General features: G+C 38.9%; 1 protein-coding gene across 1 annotated transcript in view; it reads right to left on the reverse strand.

The window, feature by feature from the left end:
- Crb1 (crumbs cell polarity complex component 1) overlaps positions 1-24,993 on the reverse strand; it is a 209,882-nt gene that overhangs the window by 110,338 nt on the left and 74,551 nt on the right. The window contains exons 3-5 of the mRNA XM_051148315.1: positions 19,884-20,462; positions 11,812-12,007; positions 5,780-5,919 (exon numbers count right to left, since the gene is read on the reverse strand). Of these exons, the coding sequence (XP_051004272.1) occupies positions 5,780-5,919; positions 11,812-12,007; positions 19,884-20,462 (915 nt within the window). The remainder of the gene's footprint in view (positions 1-5,779; positions 5,920-11,811; positions 12,008-19,883; positions 20,463-24,993) is intronic.

A 24,993-nucleotide genomic window follows, 5' to 3' on the forward strand; every position in this document is an offset into this window, starting at 1 on the left:
CGCTCCATGGAAATGGATTCTAGTAGCAGTGGATAAGGGATGCAAAATAAGTTCTAAATGATTTATGATTTCGATCAATGCTCTTTAGAGAGGTTTAGTTAGTGAGGCTTAAAATAAAATGGAGTTTCAGGATAATTATCATATATTCTGGACACTGTACGAAGTGGAAAATCATTAACTTCAATTTAGCGAACAATCCTTTTTAAGATGAAACTTTTAAAATAGCATGTCTGAAAAGTCAGCAGTACCCCCACAGCCAACCCTGCGTTCCTCTTGCTACCTAGTTTGATGTCAACTTGACACAAGCTAGAGTCATTGGAGAGGAAGAAGCAAACCAGTAAGGAACATCCTCCATGGCCTCTGCGTCACCAAGTGCCTTCAGCTTCCTGCCCTGTCTCCCTTCAGTGATGGAATAAATGTGGAAGCCAAGCAAACCCTTTCCTTCCTAAGTTGCTTTGGTCATGGTGTTTTATCACAGCATTAGAAAGCCTAAGGTACCCCTTAAAGGTTAGAGTTATCACCCGCATGCAAAAGTAGATTATCTTACACCTTCCTAGATTCATCTAGGTCATTTCATTAAGGCCAACAATTTAAAAATAAAGGGCTTACCACTTTATAGGAAACTAAAACATCAAACACAAAATAATTTTGCTATGCAATCTGCTTTCATGTCTTTAGACATGTGCCTTTGTTGTGTGTGGATACAGATCTAACATAAAAAGAATTGTCCCTCATGTGACCTTTCATGCTTTACTTTGTTTACTCCTAAGTTCCTAAGTCAGATCTAACTCATAATGTCTAGATACCATCAGGCATCCCAAAATGTGGATGTGCCACAGTGCAAGCATTCATTTTCAGGTTATAATGCAGCTTACAAGGCAATATTGTGTGTCTGGGTAAAGCTTTGGAGTTGAGGCCTGCAAATGGAACTTCTAGGTTATAGGTTATGCAAGTTTATCATTGTAGCCAAAATTGACAGAGGCCCCTAAGGTAGAACACCTTTGTCATATCACCAGCAAGAGGATCTGAATGCCTATTGGACATTTGCTACCACCAAACATTAAGTTTTCACAATATATTAGTTTAGTTATTTTCCATAGTTAACACCAAGTTTAGTATTTAATCCCCCAAAATATTTTATATCATTTTCCTGTTTTATTCATTGAGAGGTTTAATCTTATTTGCTTGGACTATGTGTAGTGCTAACCACAAAATGTAAATTTAGTGGAACTGGCATGGTGGCGGTGGCTACTGAAAAAGCTCGGTTACTCTGTAAGCTGGTGAATCAAAGCATGGAGTCTTTCAAGGGACCCAGACCTACAACACAAGCAGCACCTGTAATATCAAGCTAAGTTCACCAAGAAACTTATTTTTAAGGAAACATTTATAATACTAAATCATAAAACTTGTAAGTTAAATCATAGCCCCTCTTTTTCACTGAGAGCTCCCTTGGAATATGGGCTCCTTCCATCCCAGCACCCCTTCCTCATCCAACTGCCCCTCTTCCTCCCTGAGGATGCTCCCTACCCCACCCATGGCCTTAACAAATGCTCCCTTCCCTCCTGGGAAATTCTCTTGCAAGCCTTTTCTTGGACGACTCTTCCTTAGTTTTCAGACCTTTCCCCGTGTTACATTTTTCTTTTCCCTTACTTGGATCACAACACAATGAGCCGCCTTGGTTTCCTGTCATGTTACTCAGTCTTTCTCTTCCGTTGCTCTTTTGACAACTTTTAATGATGTGTTTATTTGCTTGTATAGTTGCCTGCCTCAACAGATTGTCAGCTCCACATAAGTAGGATTGTGTGTATTTTATTAAACACTTCACCACCCAGCAATACATAAATAGTTGACCTTCAATCAATGACTGAGTAAGAATAAATGGTACTAATTAATGGATAAAATGACAACAACTTAAATTATAACCGGCTCAGTGCATAACTAGAAAATTAACTATTAATGAGCCAGTAATGAGAATACAATATGATTGCTCATTTTGTAACTCTAATAAAATTCTGAGTGGATCCTGTTTCAAATAATAACCACAACATAAATCCTCTTGCACCATCATCTAATATATTTATTTTATGTAACCCTTGGGGCATTTCTCAACAATCCGAAGAAGAAACTCAAGCTTTGGGTAAAGGAGCAAAGAAACATGTCAGAGATCTCATAATTCTTTATGGTGGGCTCTCCGAAGAACCCCCAGAATCTCTTCAATGAGAATGTCTGCTATTATAATACTTCCACGTCATACTTACATACTTATAAGCAGCTACTAAACAATAGCTCTGACAGTAGGTTGCTATGCATTGGAATTTGCTTGCTACAGTGGACTTTCTGAAGGAGGAAAAAAAAAGCATGGGCTGTTTGTAATTTTCTTTTTATTCTAAGACTCAAGCCTCACACATCAGCCAGGTTAGGAAGAGATTTAGAACTACAATAAATCCTTCCTTGCTTTTCCGGCTTGTGTATTATCTCATTCAATTGGGAGCCCGGAGAAAGGCCTGATTTATGTGTTTGCCAGTTCTGTCCACACCACTGAGGCTCTGGGGGGAATTTTAGTTGCTGTTCTCTTTAACCAGATATAAATAGACTTCTTCAGTCAAGACCACAGTCAATATTTTTAACAAGTTTCTCTATAAATCTCTGTTCGAAGAAACAGCACAATACTGAATCAGATCCTCTGAGTTTGTATGGTTTTTGGTTTGTTTGTTTCATATTCAATCCTGTCTGAGCATCAGGAAAACTTATGTGATAAACATTTAGTTGATGGTTACTTCTTAAAATTATTTACTTTTGAAGTAAGGACTTTAGACAAATGGAGCTGTAATTCTTGCCAATGAGGTTTTTTGTTGTTGTTTGGGGTTTTTGTTTGTTTGTTTGTTGTTGTTTTGTTTTGTTTTTAGCACTGGCTTTACAGTCAAAGAAATGGTCTTTTCTTACTTATGAAGTAGCTTGTAGCATTAAATCTCATTATATACAACAGTGGGCAGAGGGTACAAAGACATTCTTACTTTTCTATCTAGGGTAACCTACATCCATGCAGTGACTTCAGAAAGAAAACCACATTCTGAATAGTGTTGAATACGCCCATGTCATGTACTTTTTACATGACCCTGTGGCCACTGTGTTGATTATTTTCTCATAGATGTGATTAACTACAGGACCAACATACGAGAGAAAGAAATAGTTGTGGCTCCTCATTTCAGAGGCTCCCAGTCCATCACAGTAGGGGAGGCATGGAGGAAGGGCCTCAGTCAGGAGTAGCAGAAACATGTGGCAGCAAGGACTAAATGTTAGAAATAATCTCTGACTCTCACACGAACTCTGGTGCCCCTCTTCTGACCACGTCCCCTGGATGGGGAGGCCTGGCAGCACCCAGAGGAATGATAGCAAGTTACCAAGAAGAGACTCGATATTCTAAGAGCATATATAGGGGGAGGAGGTCTCTCTCAATCACAGACATAGAGGAGGGGAGAAGGGGGGAAGTGGGAGGGAGGGAGGAATAGGAGGAAACAAGGAAAGGGCTAACAATTGAGATGTAATATGAATAAATTAATAAAAAAAAGAAATAATCTCTGAAGAACCATTTCATACGCCACACCTCTGCCAGTCGGGCCCACCTCTGACATGGTCTTCCTGAACATGTGTTGTAGGTGATGTTTTATATTCAAACCATAACAACAACTCACCTTCTCATCCATGTCCTACCACTGTTGCCTTAGGCCTGGCAAGTTTCTTAACTATGCTTAAAAATCTCTCACATCTTTGGTTTTATTTCACCCAACTAGCTTCTACTAAACTGTAAGAGAACTCTTTGTGAAAGAACAGGTCTGGGAATGTAACTTTCTTGACCGTATTCTCAAGGTAGCTGAGTATCCCTGAGATCTGGCTGCCCTTCTCCCCACCCCCTCTCCCCACCACCAGCCAACACAGTCAAAGGGTCTTAAACAGTCACCCAAAGTCTTATGGCCGAACAGGGCCCTTTCTATGTGGGCCTACCCTGTTTCTTATTTCTTTCCTTTTTCTTCCTCCTCCTCTACCTCCTTTCTTTCCTGAAACAAGTAACATGCAGCTTGGTTCTAGTTGTAGTGCACAGAATGGAATAATCAACTTAATTTTACTAACTAGTTAGCGTTTGTTGAGTGACTTCTATGTTAAGTGAGTTAAGGTCTTTATATTTCATCCCTGGAGTCTTTTCTAAACCAACTCAAGGAGGTGAACATCATTGTCAACACCTTTCTTTTATAAGGAAAAAACATCCTGAATAGTGGCTAAGTTACTTGTCCAAAGTCTTAGAGTCAGTGAGTCCATTATGGTCTAGGCTCGGTCACACTTTCTAAACGGCAATATTTAATTTTATTGTAGCTCTCTAATGTACCTAAACTTGTATTTTTCCATACTGTATTCGTATCATAATTAGATATGCCCCTTTGACTCCCAAATCCTTGTAAATGTGTCACTCACAGTGAATTTTTTGTGATGAGAATATAGGATGATATAGTTTTTATTAAATCAGTACTTGACATCATAATGTTGGCCAGACGACAGCAGGTATCTCCTAGTCATTTGCTGAAACAAATGTATGCTCAGTAAAACAGAGCATACCGATATTTGCAAACCAGAGAATTCAAAACTTCTTTTTGCACATTGAGCAAAAATGTCAGTCAATATCCCCTAGACAGTAAACATTGCATAACCAGAAGCTATTAGAAACTGTATTTGTTCATCTCATGAGTGCTTTCCAACTATAGGGTTATCGCTCTCTCTCTCTCTTTTTTTGACCAGAAAAAAAAAAATCAGTGGAAACAGAGATAGATGGTCATGAGTCTATTCAATAGAATCTGAAATATTCATAAGTTTCCAATCTTTCTTAGTGGATTAAAGAGGAAGAAAGGGGAAATGCTATAGTTCTCATTTCTATCAGTGAAACCTTAGTGAGAATTAGATTAAAAACACATCAGCAAGTTGTCTTCCAGGATTAATAACAATATTTTCCACTTAACCAGTAATGTTTATCAAGTGCTATAGGCTGCTTTCTGATGGCTCTTGTAATATCTTTACTCCCTAGTTATATGTAAATTTCATATGCTTAATGCATATTCTTGTTGATTTTACAATAATGTCCATAGCAATCCTTCTATCTTGAGAAGAATATTCAATATACTTTCTGGGCAGCATGACTGTGAGGTTGACTAACAGCATGAATAATTAATTATAAAACAATCTCTTTTTTAAAATATTTTATTAATTTATTTACATTACATCTCAATTGTTAGCCCATCCCTTGTATCCTCTCATTCCTACCTCTCTCCCACTTTCCCCCTACTCCCCTCCCTTATGTCTGTGACTGAGGGGGACCTCCTCCCCCTGTATATGCTCATAGGGCATATCAAGTCTCTTCTTAGTGACCTATAAAACAATCTCTTAAAAGGTTAACACTTTGGTGTGCTTTTATAAATTTCTGCTGTCTGGGAGAATAGGTGAATTAAAAAAAAAAAACCATCCTAGTGAATGTCTCTTCATGAAAACTATGTGGAATGAACCTTCTACTGCCATCAACCTAGAGGGTTCTAGTCATTGGCTGTGGTCACTTGTCTTACATAGTGTGGAGTAAAATATCAATACTGTATGGGCAATGTTGAATGCAACTCACTGAGTAAAGCTGAAGAAAATGTTGGCTTAAATGCCTTTGATGACAAGAATTTTTAATTTAATTTCTACAAACAACTTGTTTCTAGTGTAAATAAAAAAAAATGGTAAAGTAGTTGTCACTTACCAGGCCAGCAGTGACAAATGTAGCTGTCAATAGTGTCTTCACATGTCGCATCATTGTGACAAGGTTTTGACCAACAAAGAGGCATCAAAGTCTCACAGTGTGTCCCTGTGGATCCACTACCTGTGCAGTCACAGTGGTAGCTGGAGAGCAAATACAAAATTCATGTCAACTCTTGGTCATCTTAAAATTCTCTCTCTCCATTTGTCCTTCAACCTGACACAAAGGACATACTCTTCATACTTGCTTCAAAACCACCATGGGGTTACTTCTGTAGACCTACATGGTTGCATGCTTCTACATCAATACTTTATTGTTTAAGTAAATGACAGTAAAGCGTCATACAACACTATTTGGAAGCCACCATACTAAGACTCTGGTACTTATATCAAAAGATCACTGTGATAATTAAATATATATAAAAGATTAGGAACATCGTTTCCTGTATATCTGGGTACTAGATAACTATAAAGTAGTATGGTAAATAAAATTATTAGTATTTTTTAAGTTAGTAGGTAATTATTTGTACCAAATAAGATCTATTCTAAAAATAAGCATTTTTTTTTTTACTCAACAGAAGCACTCCTAAGTATATTGTGATTATGGTCTTTGTGGCTTTTTGGTTACATGATTATTTTAGCCTTCCTATTTTTAATCATTCACTGACTAAGACTGTCTCACACTCCAAAAGTCAATCTGATGGGGAGAGTTGTTGAATTTTTTATTTAAGGATTTCGTGGTGTAAAAATTAAAAATGGATCTGGACACTTAACTGAGATAGGAAGGGTGTCTTGGGGGTGGACGTTTCAACTACAGAACACTTGCAGTCCATCTCCTGTGGCTGTCCATGTTTATCACCAAGCTCCAATACTGGAAATGGCAGGTGTTGCATGGTCATAGGTTTTATATCTCAATTAGTTAAAAAAATCTGCTCATGCTCTTGTTTAATTAAAAATATTAAAAATTAGGGCCAGAAAGATGGCTCAGCATATGAAGGCACCTGCTGTGCAAGCCTGGGGACCTGAATTCAACCCCCAAAGCCACATAAAGTGGAAGGAGAGAATCAACTCCATGGTGTTGTCATCCCTGGATCTGCACATGTGTCCTGTGGCACATGTACCCACCCCAACACACACACACACACACATACACACACTAATAATAGTTATAAAAATATTAAAAATCTACTCTTTGTGAGGCATTAGAGACACATGTCCTATATTAAAGATACATCTAAGTTCACAGAATTAGAGATGCCATTTGAAAGTTCCTTTCATATGCAGGAATTAATATTTTCACATCAATTACAGGAGCTATGTTAATTTCTATTGCATGAAAACAAATTCAAACCACATTAGTTTGTCCCCTCATGAATTAGGTATTAGGAGATATAACAATAAAGTGAAGAAATAAGTCATAACATCATTAAGAGTAGAGAGTGAAAGGCACAAGTTTCCAGCATGTTTGCCTTCAGAACCAAAACCCTGTGTTTTCTGCTGTGCTGCTTTCTAGAGAGAACAGTGCACATGGTAGAGTTTTTATTTCCTTGCATTTTTCAGTCATTCTAAGCCCTCTGTCTTTGTGGGGTTCACTTAGCTGTCCCCTGGAGTAGAGACTCCCACCACAGATGCATCATTGGGTGCAAAAAAAAAGTCAGATCAAGATTTAATAGTGTTTCATATTTTAAAAAATGCAACCTCATCACTCTATTTAAACATCTTGTTAGTTATTAAAACCTTATGTATATTTTTGAGGCACAAATGCCTTTCATTGCACTCTTTTTGAGGTTTTAGTCATTTTGAAATTAGATTTGAAGTAAGCTATGGGTTTTGTGTGTGTGTAGTCTCTCTCTCTCTCTGTCTCTCTGTCTCTGTCTCTCTCTCTCTGTGTCTCTCTGTCTCTGTCTCTGTCTCTGTCTCTGTCTCTGTCTCTGTCTCTGTCTCTCTCTCTCTCTCTCTCTCTCTCTGTGTGTGTGTGTGTGTGTGTGTGTGTACTGTAGGGTATTGAACTCATGTTAAGGGCCACTGCTCCTGCCATACAGGTCTGTTTGAAATCCATTTTAGGAGCAAGGTGGTTGGTATCTCAGCAGTGGCCTCTCTTATAAATTTTTACACTTTAAACCTGAAGCGTTCTGAGGTTGGACAATGGGCATAGCTTGTGGTCGCCCCTGATCACTTACATTAATCTCTTACCTAGAAGCACGTACCAATTCACCCATAGTTTCAACCTTGTTTATCTCGGTATTTGCAGGAATAGTAATCTGAGTACCCCATTGTTGTAAGAGGTCTCTTCCCCATAGATTTATGGGAATGTCAGCCACATAGGGTTTCAGCCTCCCTATCTGCCCGTCTGGTCCCACACACTCAAGCCACTGTACACTTTGTTTTATTTGAGATAGCTTACCAATTCCTACAATTTTTGTATAAACCTTCTTAAGTGGCCAATTTTGGTTCCAAGACTTCTGGCAAATGATGGAGACATCGGCTCCACTGTCTACCAAGCCTTTTATTTTAATACCATTCAGTTGTATAATTAACTTAGGTCTCTGATCATTAATTACTGTTTGCCAGAACACATGTGTCCCTGTGCTTCCAAATGCACCAGTCCTATCTACTGGAGCGGCTTTGCCCTTAATGTAAGGAAACAGTAGGAGTTGAGCAATTCTATCCTTGGCATCGATTTACATCTCCTTTTTCACACATGTCATGATTTTTTATTTCCTCCTTAGAATCTCCATCTGTAATACCGGGATGCACAATAAAACCATGAGAAGTCAACCCACTTCTTCCCGGAACCATTCCTACTGTGCCTGAAGGCAAAGGTCTGAAAACACCAGTATTCAATTTGTAACATTCAACCTGGGGAGATAGGGTAAGAGACATATTTGAAGCCAGATCCAAGGCTGTACTGCCTTCAGTAGCATGCATTAGATCACTAACACTCAGTTCCCATTTTCCTGCGGGTTTGTCACTTCCTGACTGGCCAAAGGAATTCGGCTGGCATTGTTTACGGGGGCCTGAGCTGATGGCCCCCACCTGCCGTTTCCCGTCGGCAAGATATTGCCTTGCACATCTCTCTTAGACTGACAATCCCGAGACCAATGTTTCCATTTTCCATAGCAACTACAGTACCCTGGGAGTCTTGGTACCTCACTACCATCATAACCAGAACCTCCTTGTTACGTTTTCTCCTGGGTTATTGTGCCTTCTATCTCTACAGTTTTTTTTGCACATGACCAATTTTACCACAATTGAAGCACCGAGTATTATGATATCTGGGCTTTCTGGCTAAAGCTTGTCCCACAATATTATTTTGATACTCTTGAGAGTTGATATTAACTGTCTCCTTTACCCAGTCATCTAGTGGAGTTCCTCTTTCCTTTAATGGTCTAAGCACTCTCTTACATTCAGTATTTGTATTTTCATAAGCCATGAGAAGTTTTAATGTCTGTTTGTTGTCAGAATCTGGCATCACCTTGTCCATAGCAGATCCTAATCTCTGCAAAATTTTGTAAAGGGCTCCAGAGGTCCTTGGAACACTTTAGTAAATGGTATAGTTGTTTTCCCAGGTTCCTCTACCAGCTCCCAAGCTCTCAAAGCTGCCTTACAATATTGTTCAATCACTCTATCTTCAGCTTGAATTTGTTCTCTAATGTTAGTATATTGTCCTTCACCAAGCAATTGATCTCTACTAATATTTATTCCCTGTGTCGTATTTTTTTGTTCTATTTTTATAGCCTCTGTTCGCCACCATGATAACCACTGTAACTGTTGTGCTGCTTCCAATACCGCTGAAACTAAATTTTTCCAATCTTGAGGAACAAGTCTGTTCTGAGTGGCCCAGCTGTTTAACATTTGTTTAACGAAGGTAGAGTGCCTACCATATTTGACGACGGATTCCTTAAAATGTTTTAAATCCATCATGTCTACAGGATGCCAGGCCATTTTGTCATAACCCGCAGCACCATTTTGTGCGAGCACATGTCTTACAGTGACTGGAAAAGTTAAAGGTGTCTGGGCGACTGTGGAGGTGTCCTCCACTGGGACATTTACTTCCAAAGACCTTTTGGTTGGTCTGGCTTTCTTTGCCTCTGATTTCTGACCTTCTCCACCCTTTTTAACCAAAAGTACCTTCTGCTTTTCCAGCCCTTCCAGTTTTTTTTTTTTTTTTTTTTTCATTTTGTCCATTTGTTTAGTTAAGTCAGTAATTCTTTCCAAAAGGATAGAGCTTATTGACTCTTTCGCTTTTTTCTGGCTTTCCGGTCTCTCTATTTTCTGTCCTTCATCACTACCATTTACCAAAAATTCTATCCGCTTTCCCATCCCTTCATTTTCTTTCCTCAGCCTTTCTATCTGTCCAGTCAAATCTGCAATCTTTTCCAAAAGAATAGAACTTACTGACCCTTCCCGCTTTTCTATGTCATTAGCCTTTCTTCTAATCCTTTTAAGCATGAAATATTATAATAAAAGGACAATGAAAAAACAGAGGGTTTCCTCTAAGTATAATGCAGGAAAGAGTTTTGCAACAGCAGTTGCAACTTTGTTGATACCCTGAAACAGCATTTCTATACCTTCGAATACTGAATCTTCCCTCATACCATTAGGGACTGTGGAACCTATCGGGCCCCACATTGGGCGCCATATGTTGGCTCTGTTTTTTAACAATTAAACTTTATTATACAACCCAACTAGCTTACACGAGAAGGAAAAAAGGTTAAAGGGACAAAAGAGTGAACCTTTCGGTATCCGTTCCATGGGATGGGTCCTTAGGTGTCTCTCTGGCCCGCGTGTTGGTCCGGCCTGTTTGCTGCTCCACGTGCGCCCAAGCCCGGGCTGAACCTGTTGTTCTCGCCTCCCCACCTGCCTGAGTCGCGTGGGAAGGGCGGTCTCCTTCTCCCCTTGAGGGTCAATTAGAAAAACAATAGCCCAGTTGGGGTTCCCAGGTCTGCTTCCTGAATTCCAGGCCCAGGATGGCTCCACTCAGTCTGTCACAAGGTATTCACGGGGTGCCCCAAGGGTAAAGCCCGTCAAGACTGCTTTCACCTGTGACAAAGCTTAATCTTTCCCACAAACTCATGACCTTGCACACGCTAGGCATGCTCTCTACCACTGAACTTAATTCTCAACCCAATGTCTGATTTATTAAATAAAGGAAAAGTGATTATGTTTCTGTTTTTGCAAGGAATTAATGATGTGCACTCGTGGGAACACCTAACATCTCTTTCCTTCATGGTGCTATTACAGTTGAAGAACAGTATCTATTACAATTTTGGAACAGTAATGCTCACCACGCTTCATGCTGGGCTGTTATCAAATGAGGGAATTTTCAGTTCAATGCTATCAAACATTGTTCTGCACTAGACGATGCAGTCTTCATAGTTTAAGCAAATAGGAGCGTGTTCTTTATAGGGATATATTATTTGATGTAAACTCAGCCATCACTATACAAAGCAGTTATAGTGATTGCATGAAGATAGAATGTAGTGTTGCCTGTTTCCCTGAAAACCAATGATGTACTCTCATTTGGAGCAGAATTGAATTATACTTTCTGATAATTACTTTTTGTCAAATGTATTCAACCAATTTCTTGACAGCTGAAAGGCCAGGATATACCAATTTAATATTATTGCTCTTACAGCAGCATTTACAGGCACATTCTGAAGGATTTATTTTTCCACTTGATTTATTGGCTTATTTTCATAAATATAAACCTTATGCTCACAATTTTAACAATTGATAGCATTGATTTTGTATCTTCCTTATCTATAGCAGATTTATTACATGGGCTTTAGATGTTAGAACTTTTCTATGATATATGTAGTTCTCAGCCATTACAAGAATGTCTTATAAAACCTTCACTTAGGACAGATGTCAACCAAATAATTTTTTATTAAAATCAAAATGCTACAGCTTTTCATAACTTAAAGCATAACGTAATTTGCGTCTCAGAGGAAGGATATGAGAGGTTAAAGTTCACCACAGCTGTACAACAGTGCTGGCCTCTGTGCGTCCGTCACCCATCTATAGAACACGTACCTGTTTCCTCCATCCACGCAGAGACCTCCATGAAGACATGGCTGACTGGCACATTCACCGAAGTTGAGTTCACAGTGGTCGCCAAGGAATCCAGGTGCACAGTCGCAGAAGTAAGCGCCAAGAGCGTCCCGACACGTGGCACCATGTAGACACGGCTGGGAACCACATTCATCAATTTCCAACTCGCAGTTCACGCCTTTGAGAATAGCCAACACCGAAAGCCAGAAAAGTTTTAGCAAAGTAAAAATATTTTAGTTGTTTGGCAATACTTTATTTACTAAAGCACTTGTCAAATGTTATGTTACCCAAAATAATTTCCCTCCTCTACTCTAATTGCTGCTCACTCGGTGTGCTTGTGGGAAGTTGCGCAGAGCAGAGCAGCTGTCGCTTGTGAGGATCGCTGCCTACAACAGCTTGTGACTTTGTTGTCTGTGGAAACAAATAAGTTATTTTTAGAACAAAGTCATTGTTAACTGTACTTTTGTTGGAAGACTAAAATGTACCGGTTAATGTTTTTTTTTTTTTTTTTTTTTTTTTCCTTCATTATTTTGAAACACTTAGTTTAGTTAAGCCACGTACAGAATGGTGAGTAAAAGCTCAGTCAGGCTGGTTTGGTGTCTTAGAAAAGACCATAACTAGCTGTGTGTTCTTGTTGATTTGGTCTGAGACTTTAAAAGCACAGAAAAGGCCTTCTGGGCTTTCTCATCCTTTGTTACTGTGCTTCTAGCACAGGATAACAAATCGTGTGCTAAAACATTGAGATATCCCAAAGGGGCTCAGAAATGGCCCCAGGTATGGCTTTATTCTCTTTCTCGATCTAAAATGCAGCAGAATTGTTCCAAAAGCACATGCTTTTTTTTTTTTTTTTTTTTTTTTTTTTTTTTTTTTTTTTTTTGAGAAGAAAAATATTCTTCAGTAAAACGTGAAAGTTGCCCAATAGCTTTAGGCCACACCCTCATTTACTGTCATTTCCGTTGTGATGCTCAACCTTCATTATCTTGTCTCCCTACCCAGCTTCTCCCCTCAAAATCATTTAAAGTGTGATCTCTAAAAATAGAAATCTTCTTATATTAAAAAATAAAAATAGCTTCTCCCATCATCTCCAGAATAAAGCCATATTTCTCTGTCACTCGGTAGGAGCTTCTATCAGGTGGAAGCTAAAGTGCCTGCTGTGTGTGCTTGCAGCTGTGTGCCTTGTCTTTCACCTCACATCAATGTACCCCTTACTAGTAGTGGCTCATCCAGCACACCCCACTTCCAAAGAGTGGGGTTGAAGTGGAACAAGACTCTGGAAATTGCACCTAGGCTGTTGTTTAAGCCTCTGATGCTGCCTTCCCGCCCCTGAGCATCCTCTGTGATATCAACATCTTTATCATATCTCTTACTTGCCCCCTTTACTATAGATGGGCGAAGCCTTTGGTGTCCGGGTTTGTATATCTTCGTGAACGAAGTACATCATCAACTGAATTTGAATGAATGATTGTTGCAACTTTGTGGTAATGTCCTGCTCTTACCTGAAGGGGGAGCTGGTGAACCAGGGCAGAGTTTCTCAGGGTGCTAGTAAGGCTGGGTCTACTGTCCCACAGAACAGCGAGGTCAATTTATGTCTTTGACAAATATTTAAAACAAATCATGTTTTTTTTTTTCAAGGACTGTGCTAAACTTCTGATACACATTTGGGGGATATTTGTCCCTTATTATGTAGCTGTTGACAATTGGAGATGTGTGTTAACATTCTGTGCCACCAGATAATGCACATCATATGCTATCAGTATGGGGCAGGTCTCTCACCAGATGCTGTCCTCATCAGTCACTGCAGCAGGCAGGCAGCCATGACAAGCCTCTCTGAACACCTTACCCACTATCTGCAAGGCCCATGCTTTAGAAATAATTATGCTCCAGATTTATCATCCTAAATTTCAGATTCCACGCAATAAATGTGATCCCAATGCAGTTTATGCTTCTTTAGAATAAGAATTATGCTTTCTAGTTATGGGCTTTTTCTGTAAATACATTATACAGTTATTAATGCATGTCTGTGACGTATCTATTTGTGCACAGAGGACAGGCAGCTCTGTTCTTTTGCTGCTATGAACAGTCTGATTTACACACATACACACACACACACACACACATGCACACACACCACCACCACTACCACCACCACCACCAATGACAACAACAACAACAACAACAACAAAATTTTAGACAGAATGCAAATAAAGTTAAGTTGGACTTATTTCTTAATTACAGCTCCTTTTCCTCTTCAGTTGTCTTATTGTCCTAGCCAAGACTTCAAGCACTCTGTTGAACAAGAGGGGAAAGTGGGCATCATAGAGTTCTCCAAAGATGAACTACAAATGACTAAGAAAAAATTTAAGCATATTTAACATCTTTAGCCATCGTGGAAATTCAAATTGAAATTAACTTGAGATTTCACCTAAACACACTCAGAATGGCTAAGATTTTAAAAAAATGATAACAAATGCTAGAGTGACTGTGAAGAAAGGAGGGTACTCATCCACTGATGATGAACGTGCAAAATAGCACAGCCTCCTTGAAAATCAGTATGTGGGTTCTGCAAAGAGACAGAGATAGATCCGCTGTATGATCCAGCTATGCCACTCTTGTGCATACACTTGACAAACTCCACATCCCAGTGTAGAAGATACCTGCTCTTCCATGTTTATTGCTGTTGTGCTCATAATAGCCAGGAAACAGAAACAGCTTAGATTCTCAGCCAACTGAGGAATGGATAATGACAAAAAAGTAGCCTATGTACATAGTGGAATAACATCCAGCCAGTAAGAAAAATTGAATCACAAAATTTGGAAGGTAAATGGATAGAACTGGAAATAATCATTCTTAGTTAGGTAACCCAGACCCAGAACAACAAATGCTCTATGTTTCATTTCATTTCTTAATATTGTATTTGAATATTCAGATTATGTTTCATTTGGACTATCCAGAGAAGTCAGGAAATTAGTTATCAGTCATGGAAACTTACTACTGAAAAAGATTTCCTATACACACACACACACACACACACACACACACACACACACACACACACACAGTGCTTTAATATTGAATTATTTGATAGTGGGGTGACATTGCCTCTACTAGATGCCACAAGCTAACAACAGCCAAGATCTAGGAATGGATTTCCTCTTTTGGAGTTGCTGGCTAGTGAGGTCCTATAGTCCTTCAAACATTACAGGGTATTGATAAATTGTTTGCTCTCCAGAACTTAATGGTAAGATCCTATTACTGAAGACATCTCATACTTGAGTCATAGAATATAGAGGAATAGAGTTGTTACTGATGAAATCTTCATTTCTAATGTTTAGCTTTCAACAGTGATTAAGTGTTCTATGCATACTATCAGAGGAGAAAAGTCCCCATTAGTCACACTCAGCTGAGATCTGTGAAAGCTACAATAACGAGTGGTCTAAGACATGCCCACTGGAACAACAGTGTTATGAATGCCGTGAGAGTAATCAACTACTTTCTTGAGACTATCTTGGTTATTTTTTTTTGTTTGTTTCATTGACAAATTACCCTGACAAAAGCAACTTAAAGGAGAAAGGGTTTATGCTGCTTGCATTTCAAGGATATAGCACATCATGGTGGCAGAGGCTTGAGGTGGCTAGTCACATTATATATGTAGTTAGCAAGCAAAGAGTGATGGCATGGTTGAGTTCACCTTGCCTTGTCTTTTTTATGGCATCTAGGATTCAACCCCAGAAAGTGGTGTCACCCACTATTACAGTGGGTCTTCCCATCTCAGTTACCCCAATCAATATCTACAAGCGTGGCCAGAGATTTACCTAACCAAAATGATCCATTACAGGTGTGCCTGGAAACTTGTCTCCAAGATGACCCCAGTTCCTGTCAATGTACCAGCTACACCGGCATCTGGTGGGAACTTGTGACAAGTGGATATTCTTGAGGCCCATGTCAGAGCAATGGACTCAAACACTGTGTTTCCATTTCAAGGTCTTCAGGTGAGTGTGATGCTTGCTAAATTTTGAGAGCTGTCAGTACACATTATAAGCTCATTAAGCAGGAACTATCTCTGGAGACTTCAGTACATGTTTTTTATTAGGCATCAATGTTTCCCTGGATAAAATAAGTAGTCTTTGAACACTGGGGAGCCTTCTTCCTAGCCACTGTCATGACTGACTTTTCTTTTTATACCCATGATAATTCTTCCTTCCAGGTCAGGTCCTAAATTTTCTACACCTGGACTTATATGCCTTCTAAGCTACCAACTAAATTAAATTTTTAAATAAAATATTTTTGTATATTTTTATTTCTGAAATAAAAATATGTCTTATGCTTAAAAGGTGAGTTTAATGTGTATCTTACATATAAAAATTAAAAATAATGTGATTGTTTTCTTATTTCAAAATAATTTACACACTGAAGATTTATTTTTAATTTATTCATTCATCCATCTCTTCATAATTTATTTTTTGTGTGTATATGTGTGGTGTATGTAGGTGGCTACATATGTGTAGGTGTGTAGAGGCCAGAAGTCAACACAGAGTATTTTTCTGGATGCTTCTTCACATTTTTTTTTTTTTTTTGAGACAGAGTTTCTCAGTGTACCTAAAAATCATCACTTGGCTGGCTTGGCTAGGGAATGAGCTATAGGGAGGTTGGGATTTTAGACAAGAAATATTTACTGCACAGACTTATGACTGGGTACTATGAGTCCAAACTCAAGTCTTCGCACTTGCTCTGGCAGGCACACTACCAACTGAGCCATCTCTTCAGCCCTTCAAAGATTTATCCTATAATGAAGGAACTGTGTATTTCCCTATAAATTTCTCTCACTGGAAATTTCAATACGTGGTTTTTTTTTTTTTACTAGATTTTTATTATCCACGTGGCCTTTCCATGGCATACTACAACACAGTTTTCTAATACTGTGATGGGAAAGGTATGCACCACTATTAATTTGTTTGATTTTAAGGAGGACTTCAATTACATAAGGATTCATTGCATAATCGTGAACTAAGGATAGACAAATGCTCTGAGCTGTCATCCCCTTCACTAAAGAGAGCATCCAGCGCTTGCTTTGAGCTGCACTTGTCGTTGTTGCTTATGCAAACAGACTCTCACCTGAGGTTTCAGGGGCTCACTCTAAGCCAGTGCAGCCAATGAATCACAGCCCATGAAGTGCAGTCGAGTGCTCAGAGGATTCCTGCAGTGTGAACCCCCTCCACACGCTATGGCTCTTTCTCCCCTCCTACCTCTCTGTCTTTTAAGATTTATTTCCTTTTCTTGCTTTGCTGCTCAGAAGCACATGGGCTCTTTCCCACCCTGTAAGCCCAGTTCTCTATGATCACTCTAAATTCAGATGTGGCATACAGCCGCTGGGTCACTCTAACAGTTTCCAAGATTCATTAGGAGGGAACTCACGCGTATCTATGCTGGATGCTCATGCTCTTCTTTTTTCCTTATCAGCTCTGGCTTTCCCCTTGATTCTACCCATCTTCTCTGGGGTTTCTAGTCACTGGTCTCAGCTGCTACAAGCGCTGATATTGTTGGGATAGCTGGGAACTAAATCAACAACAAAAGTCTCTAAATTAAGTTCACCTGGACTTAACTTCTGGCTCCCTTCCCTAGATAATTTCAGTATTATCAATTAATACAAACGAAATTGATTTGATCCAGACCTCTGGAGGCACTGTCTGAACATTTCTGTCCCACATCTCTCTGAGTAATTGGTATTTGGGCACAAGAACCAAGATAGCCTATTGTACTACTGCAGGTGACTGATGAGCAAGCCTTTGACTATACCCTTGGAGTTGAGCAAATATAGCCCATGAAGAGCAGATCCTGACTCTTATGCCCTTATGTGCATTTTGTGTAAATTCTATTTTCATTACATTTTGAATACGGTTCATAAGATGCTGAGTTATAAAAATTTGCCTGGTTGCTTAGAAAACAAGAGGATGTTTTGCCATGCAAAAAACATTGGCTGCTTTGAGACCACAGCAGACATCATGTAACCCACAGTATAAATGAATAAATTGCAGAGAAAGGTGTATTTTTGGCAAATTTTCAATAATCCTAATATTTTGAATATACCCTTGACAACCTTTATTTCTAAATTTAGGTTGTAGAAAAGGTTTCAACTGATGCTAAGCCCTAAATAGGACATTTATCCCATTCCTTCTAATGCTCAGTGTACATGCAGAAGAGAGGTTAAAAAGCAAGTATTTGCTGGAAGAGAAGGAGAAGGGCTGAAAAATGTCATCTTCTGGACAAGACGCAGACATTACAATTACAGAGTCACAGCAGTTGGAGAAGCCCTGTACAGGGCCAGCAGCCAGGCAGGGACTCACCAGTGGCCTTATGCCTCACTGCTGAGCTATTTGCTCCCAATACAATCAGCAAGAGTGGGCGTCATTTTCTTCATTTGTGTACCCAATAGTGACCCTACCAGATGCCGATGAACAATCCCACTCCAATGCGGCCAGAGTTGGTCCCTGTTACACAAAAGAAGCCACAAGCCCCAACCAAACAGAAAGTCATGAATCTTAGAAGGGACCTTGTATGGAGAGGAGAGGAATGAAAAAGATGTGAGTGAAGCAAAAATGGCTGGAGGGAGAACGTAATAAGAATGCATTATATACTTATATGAAATTGTTATAAATGATATTAACTTAAAAATGCAAAAAATCATTGACACATATAAGCAATGTAGTGCACCATTATTTTCTCCTAAGAGATGAAATAAGAACTGGCTTGCTGCCATTTTTCTGTTAGAGCACACAGCATTGGAACCTACTAATTTGTAGCCTGAATTCTTTCTAATAGATTGCATGAAGTACTGGGCTTTGAGCCATTGAGGGTAGGCCTAAGTCAAGATTGAACAGAAAGAAGGGACTGAAAAACAGAGCTGTCTGACCCTGAAAGTGGCCCCATGAAGCCCATGGACTAAATCTAAAGATGTTTGTCATTCCTGAGGTTTTTCCAAGATTTTTCTCACTTTCAAATGAAATAATTGCAGATTTTTATTAACATAAGGTAATGTCTAAATATGTATATGTATTACGGACTGGCCAAATCAGGCTAATTATCTTATATATCAGTACAAGTATTTACTGTTTTATTTCTGTGATGAGAACATTAGAAATTCTTCTTATGATTGGTTGAAATACACACTATCATCAAGTATAGTCCCCATGCAACAAAACCATAAAATTTATTTCTCCTCCCATCTGCTACCCTGTACTCAGTGACCAACATCTTCTCTTTCCTTTATCCATGCTCACCCTCAGCCAGCCCTTGGCAGCCACCATTCAATACCCCCTATTCTTTGTGTCAGCTATCTTAGATTACACATATGAGACTGGCTTTTAATGCCTAGCTTAATTCACTTAATATTGTGTCTTCTAGCTCATCTATTTTTGCTGCAAATACAGAATACAAGTGGCCAAGTTTCTCAACATTTCTGATCACCAGAGAAATACAAACTGTGATATTATCTTACAACTGTGATATTGTCACTGTTCAAAATGATGAATGACAGTAAAGGCCAGCAGAGTTTTTGGGAAAACGGAACTCTAATTTATTGGTATATTATGAATTTCGGTAAACACTATGGAAGATACTCAGAAAAATATGAAAATTGTTTTACCATATGATATAGTGACACATTACTGAATATATAGCTAAAAAATAGCTATTTTAAAGAGATTCCCTCCTGTCCTTCCCAGAAACACTATCCATAATACCCAAGATATGGTCGCAGCCAGTGTCCATTAATTGATAGGTTTTACTTAAGCAGGGCATTGGTACACAAAGGAATACTATTTAACATTTGTAAAAGCTGGGTCTCAGCTTGCAGTTATGTAGAGCTCCTACAGAAATAGCAATAGTGACTGTACATATCTGCTCACGAGTTCAGTGAATTCAGTAGATTTTCAGTGTTTAGCAAGCTTTCTCTGTAGCTATTAGTTCCCCTTGGAAATTGACTATTTTTATATGTGATTAGACATATGTATTCTTGAATATGAAGGGGAAGTGCAGGGTGCAGATGCAATGGCACTTACCAGAGTACTCTTGAGGACAGACACACGTGTATCTTCCTATCTCATTGAGACAGATAGCCTCATTCATGCAGGGATCAGAAACACATTCATCCACTTCCAAGTCACAGTGCCTGCCTTGGTATCCAGGCACACAGAAGCAGGAGTAGCCATTGATTCCATCCTGGCACACAGCCCCATTGTGGCAAGGGCTAGAAGCACACTCGTTGTAATCTGTCTCACAGAAGCTTCCAGCATATCCAGCAGGGCAGATGCAGACAGGATGCTCAGGGTCTTTATGGCAGATGCCGCCATGTTGGCAGGAGTTCCCTCCACAGGAATTGGTGGCAGTTTCACAGGTCAGCCCACTGTACCCAGGAGGACATTGGCACAGGAAGCCCCCTTCCCCTGGGGTGTTCACACAAGTGGCAATTCCTTGGCAAGGACTGGAGAAGCAAGGGTCTTTCAGGTCTTCACAGTCTTCATCCAAATTATTGGCTATGTCTGAGCAACAGTTGTTGTCTAGTGGAAAACCCTTGCACACAGAATTGTTTTGGCAAGAATTTGAGAGACACCTGCTATTGTTTTTATTACAAAATGAATCTAAAAGGAAATAGAAAATATCAAGATTAAATTTAGAAATGGTTGAGGATAAAATTCAAAGATGTAATCAAACACATTCAATAGTGAAACATAACACTAGGATACATTCTAATATTGATTTTTAATGCTTCATTTATGCAGAAATTTCCTCTACTTGTTAATCTCAGATAGGGGCGAAGGAGACGTCTCAGTCAGTAAAATGCTTGCATTGCAAGCATGAGGATCTGAGTTCAATCCCTAGAACCTATACTTAGAAGGCCAGGTTTGAAGCAGACACTCTAATACTGCCAGCACTGGAGAGGTGGGTCCTTGGGAATGACTCACAGGCCAGTCAACCTTGTCTAATCCATGAGCAGGCGAAAAGAGAGAGAGACTCTGTTACACACACACACACACACACACACACACACACACACACACACACACGAAGCAAAAATAACTTTACCACAGTCCTTCTCCATCTTCCTTTCCTCAGTTCGATGAGCAGTCGCACAATAAGATTCAAACATTACTAATCCCATCAGCTACTCAGAAGTCTGATGCCCAACTTCTCTCATGGAAGACTTTAGGAAATACTAGGAGACCCTTTACAAAATCACTCTTGAGTCAGTTGCTCAACTGAGACACATATTTAAATGAATCTTATTTCTTGATTTATGACTGACTCTCTTATCAACATTGCTATTTTATGCTCTGAAAAGCAAAGCATTAAAAAAATGAAAATAAAGCCCTGTTCTAAGAATCTATTTTTGAAAATATAATTGGTGGCCTGCAGACTGGTCTATAAAGTGAGTCCAGGATAGTAAAGGCTATACAGAGAAACTCTGTCCAAAAGGAAAGAAATATAATTGGACTAGTGGCCCTATGAAAGCAATAATTCTATGACTCTCTCTAAATTGATTAAATAACGTTTTCCTTTATCATCTAAAGCCTTGTATGCTGGAGGATATGAGAACATCTAAGAACTCCCAAGAAGGGTGTGTGTGATGATGCCTGTAATCCTAGTACTCAGTAGACAGAGGCAGGTCTTGGTGTAAAATCAGCAGATTATGTAAGATTATGTAGGAAGACACACACATGGGAGAGAAAGTCACTAATAAATCAGAATTATTTGCCCAACTATACTAACTTAATTTGAAGAGAGGAAAACATGTAAGTACTTGCAGATTCAAAATATACTTTTTTTTTTTTTTTTTTTTGCTTGATGCTCAGGAAGATTTTCATGGACCATGAATGACAATGATAATAAAACCAAGAAAGAAGACATTTGCTCTAGGAAATCTTGTTAGTAATCTAACAAGATAAAAACAAGCAAATTTTACTAAAAAAAAAGAAATCCCAGCACCCCAGATGTGCCATGAGGATCAACATGCAGCCTCATGAGGGATGTGTAAGAGAAGAAAATGCAGAGTTCTGCGTATGAGGGGACAGCAAATAAACAGAGCAGCTCTAAACTCTAAAACCCAAAGCAACTTTACTGCTATTAAATTTGGAGAACACTAAATGCTGCACATGAAAAGAAATGAAAGGACTGTGTGTCTGTAGGTGAAATCAATGCACAAACTAAAGAGAAAATAAAATTGTAATTTAGGAGAATAATACTTTACTATAAAATAATATAAAGCTGTAACTGATATTTGGAGCAATGGAGCTGTGTGTGTGTGTGTGTGTGTGTGTGTGTGTGTGTGTGTGTGTGTGTGTAACATGCCAAAAGAATTAAATCAATTTCTGCCACAGTACGATGCCAATATGTTTTGTTTTGTATTACTTTGTTTTGTTTTATTCTGTTTTATGACAAGGTCTCTTTGCATAGCCCAGGCTTTCCAGGAATTCGATATGTAAAACAGATTGGCCTTGAACTCGGAGGTTTGGCTGCCTCTGCCTTTCCTGTTCTGGAATCTAAAGATGAAAGAAACATTTAGGAAATAAATGAAAACACGATGAGCTTGTTAGAAACACTTCAGGGAGTTTGTCCTGGGGTGTGTGTCTCGGGCATGAGAAGCAGCTGTGTGCTTCGCCAGAGCCCTAGGGATTCGGAAAGCATTACTAAAGATAACTGTGATAAAATATTTGCAAAGCAAACCCGGTGGATTTCAATGCAGACCATACCCTTTCCTCCATTGTTCTGTTTCTGTGTGTATTCTAAAGTGCTTTCGGTGTGTGTACAAGCCTCACACCTTCTCCTTGTGCCTGGCAGCACTGATGATGTGTACTACATAGGTTTGTGGACATGTGCCTAGATACTAACAGGCATCCTTATAAATGGAGTTCAGCGTCTACTGATCAACGAGGCCAATAGAAAATTCTAATTTTCAAATTTATAAAATAACTTCAATTGACTAAATTTTCTTTAACACGGTCTCACCTAGACAGGTCTCAGACTCGAGCTCTTTCTGTCTTTGCTCCCACAGTTCTGGGACTACAGGCATCTGTCTCCCTGCCTGCCTAATTTCATGAATTACCGAGATGAACAAAGTGATTAAATAATTCAATAAGCAGCTAAGGATAACAGAGCAGAGGCACAAATCCATGTAACGGCCTTAGGTCATGGCCACTCCAACTTTTCCACAATGTTTGAAGAAAAGTCCCACATGAGACGCCTGGCACTTTACGTTCTTTTAATGAAAAAGAAAATAAGTTTAATAATTATTATGCTCTAGAATAAGACTTATTAATAAATGTTAAATTTATCATTCTATTTTAGTTCCCAGTAAAAATGAGATAGAGAATGTGGTTTTCATATGACCTTTCTAACTGAAAATAGGAAATTTCACACTTTTCAAAGTTCAGAACACAGAGGGTACAGCCTTTTTCCTTGCAGTAAAGTTTGCCATCTACTGGCGGTCATAAGAAACTCTTCCTTAGAGAACTTAAAATTTTCCTTCTTTCCTTCCTTCCTTCTTTCCTTCCTTCCTTCCATCCATCCTTCCCTTTTTTGTCCCGAAAGCAGCGGAATTCCATCAAGGAAAATGTCCTGGGTGATGCAATGAGCACAGCAGCTGTAGCCCAGCTCTAACTGCATCGCAGAAGGGGCTCTGGCTACTGGTCCAGCAGAGCGTTCCCCCTCCTCCACAGAAATGCCCTGGAGTAGCCCTGAGGGCTAAGAACAACAGCAGAAGGAAAAAGGCATTTCCTGTATTTTTAATAAGTCATTAATTTTGCATTATAATCTTAAAATAAAAGATTTCTGTGTTTTTGAAAAGTAAGAATTAATTTGACCAGTTTTAAAGATATCAAAGACTTAACTATTACCTAATGGTCTTTTTGGATGCATGTGCCAGTGTATATTATTCTGTAATTAAATCTTCACGGAGAACAGACATATTGGCAATTTAGCTGAATTGTAAGGTACGCCATATTTACTTGCCTGGTGAAACAGAGGAATGAAACTTTGCAAGGGGGAGCAGTTTAATTTCTTAGAGGTTACTGTTGATGACATTTACTCTTTAATTTGTTCTGGTTTTCCTGTACTTACCTAAGAAGCAAATAACTGCAATTTTTGAAGATTCGATTATTGGAAAACTTACAAGGTAGTTGTTTAACATTACCTCTTTCTTCACTTTTTTATTAATCAATAAAGAGAGAGTATGACAGAGGACAGTGGTGCAAGACTGAGCCTGTATCTGCCTGCAGAGGCCCTGCCTCCTCATCTGCAAAACCAGAACATGACAATTTGTCTCTTATGTTATGGGATTTTATGGAGATTAAGTCATCAGATTTTAATGTATGTCAAGGATATACTAAGCATTTATATATACTATATACTATATGGTATATATATAAGCACATATAAAGGATATATATGTATATGTGCATATACATGTGTATATCAACACATATATATGGTCTTTGAGAAGGTTTTGAATTCCTCACAATACTATTCAATAAAAAGTGTTCATTTTACCAATAATTCTCACTGCAGGGATTTATTGTAGAACATGCAGTGGTAGATTCAAGTACACCTTTCCATAGAGAAGCTGCCAGCTCACTAATGCAGTATGCCTGCTGTATCCTTCCCATGAAGGACACGGACTGGTCAGACCCGAGTAAGATAAGGCAAATAATGGATTAGAAACTGTCTGTTCTCAAATATTTGCATTTTGTAAAAATACATCTTTAACACCCAATTATAAATGTAAGCGTCTATTGAGATATTTGCCTCAGGTATTAACATGAAATGAAGTTGTGATGATGATGATCTAACCAGCCAGACTGAGGAGATGCTGTGTCTCGTATTGTCCTCAGCACCTGTGTATCCTAATACACACTTGACAGCTATTTCCTGAGTACGAATCACCCAAACCATGGTTCCTTAATGGTGTTCTTTTATACCAAGTACACACACACACCTACAATCACTACATACTACCCATGTGTGGAAAAGTAATTGATACTCATTTTTAAACCGCACTTTTCCACTTAAATATTCTGTAGTTATCACTTTCTCCTCTTTTTTCCCTCAGGATTTACAAACCCAATTCTCTCCATAAAACCCTCTAATCATGTCTGTTGTTCATTTGTATTGATGCTG

The sequence above is a fragment of the Acomys russatus genome, chromosome 6, assembly GCF_903995435.1.
Source record: "Acomys russatus chromosome 6, mAcoRus1.1, whole genome shotgun sequence".
NCBI classification, from domain to species: Eukaryota; Metazoa; Chordata; class Mammalia; order Rodentia; family Muridae; genus Acomys; species Acomys russatus.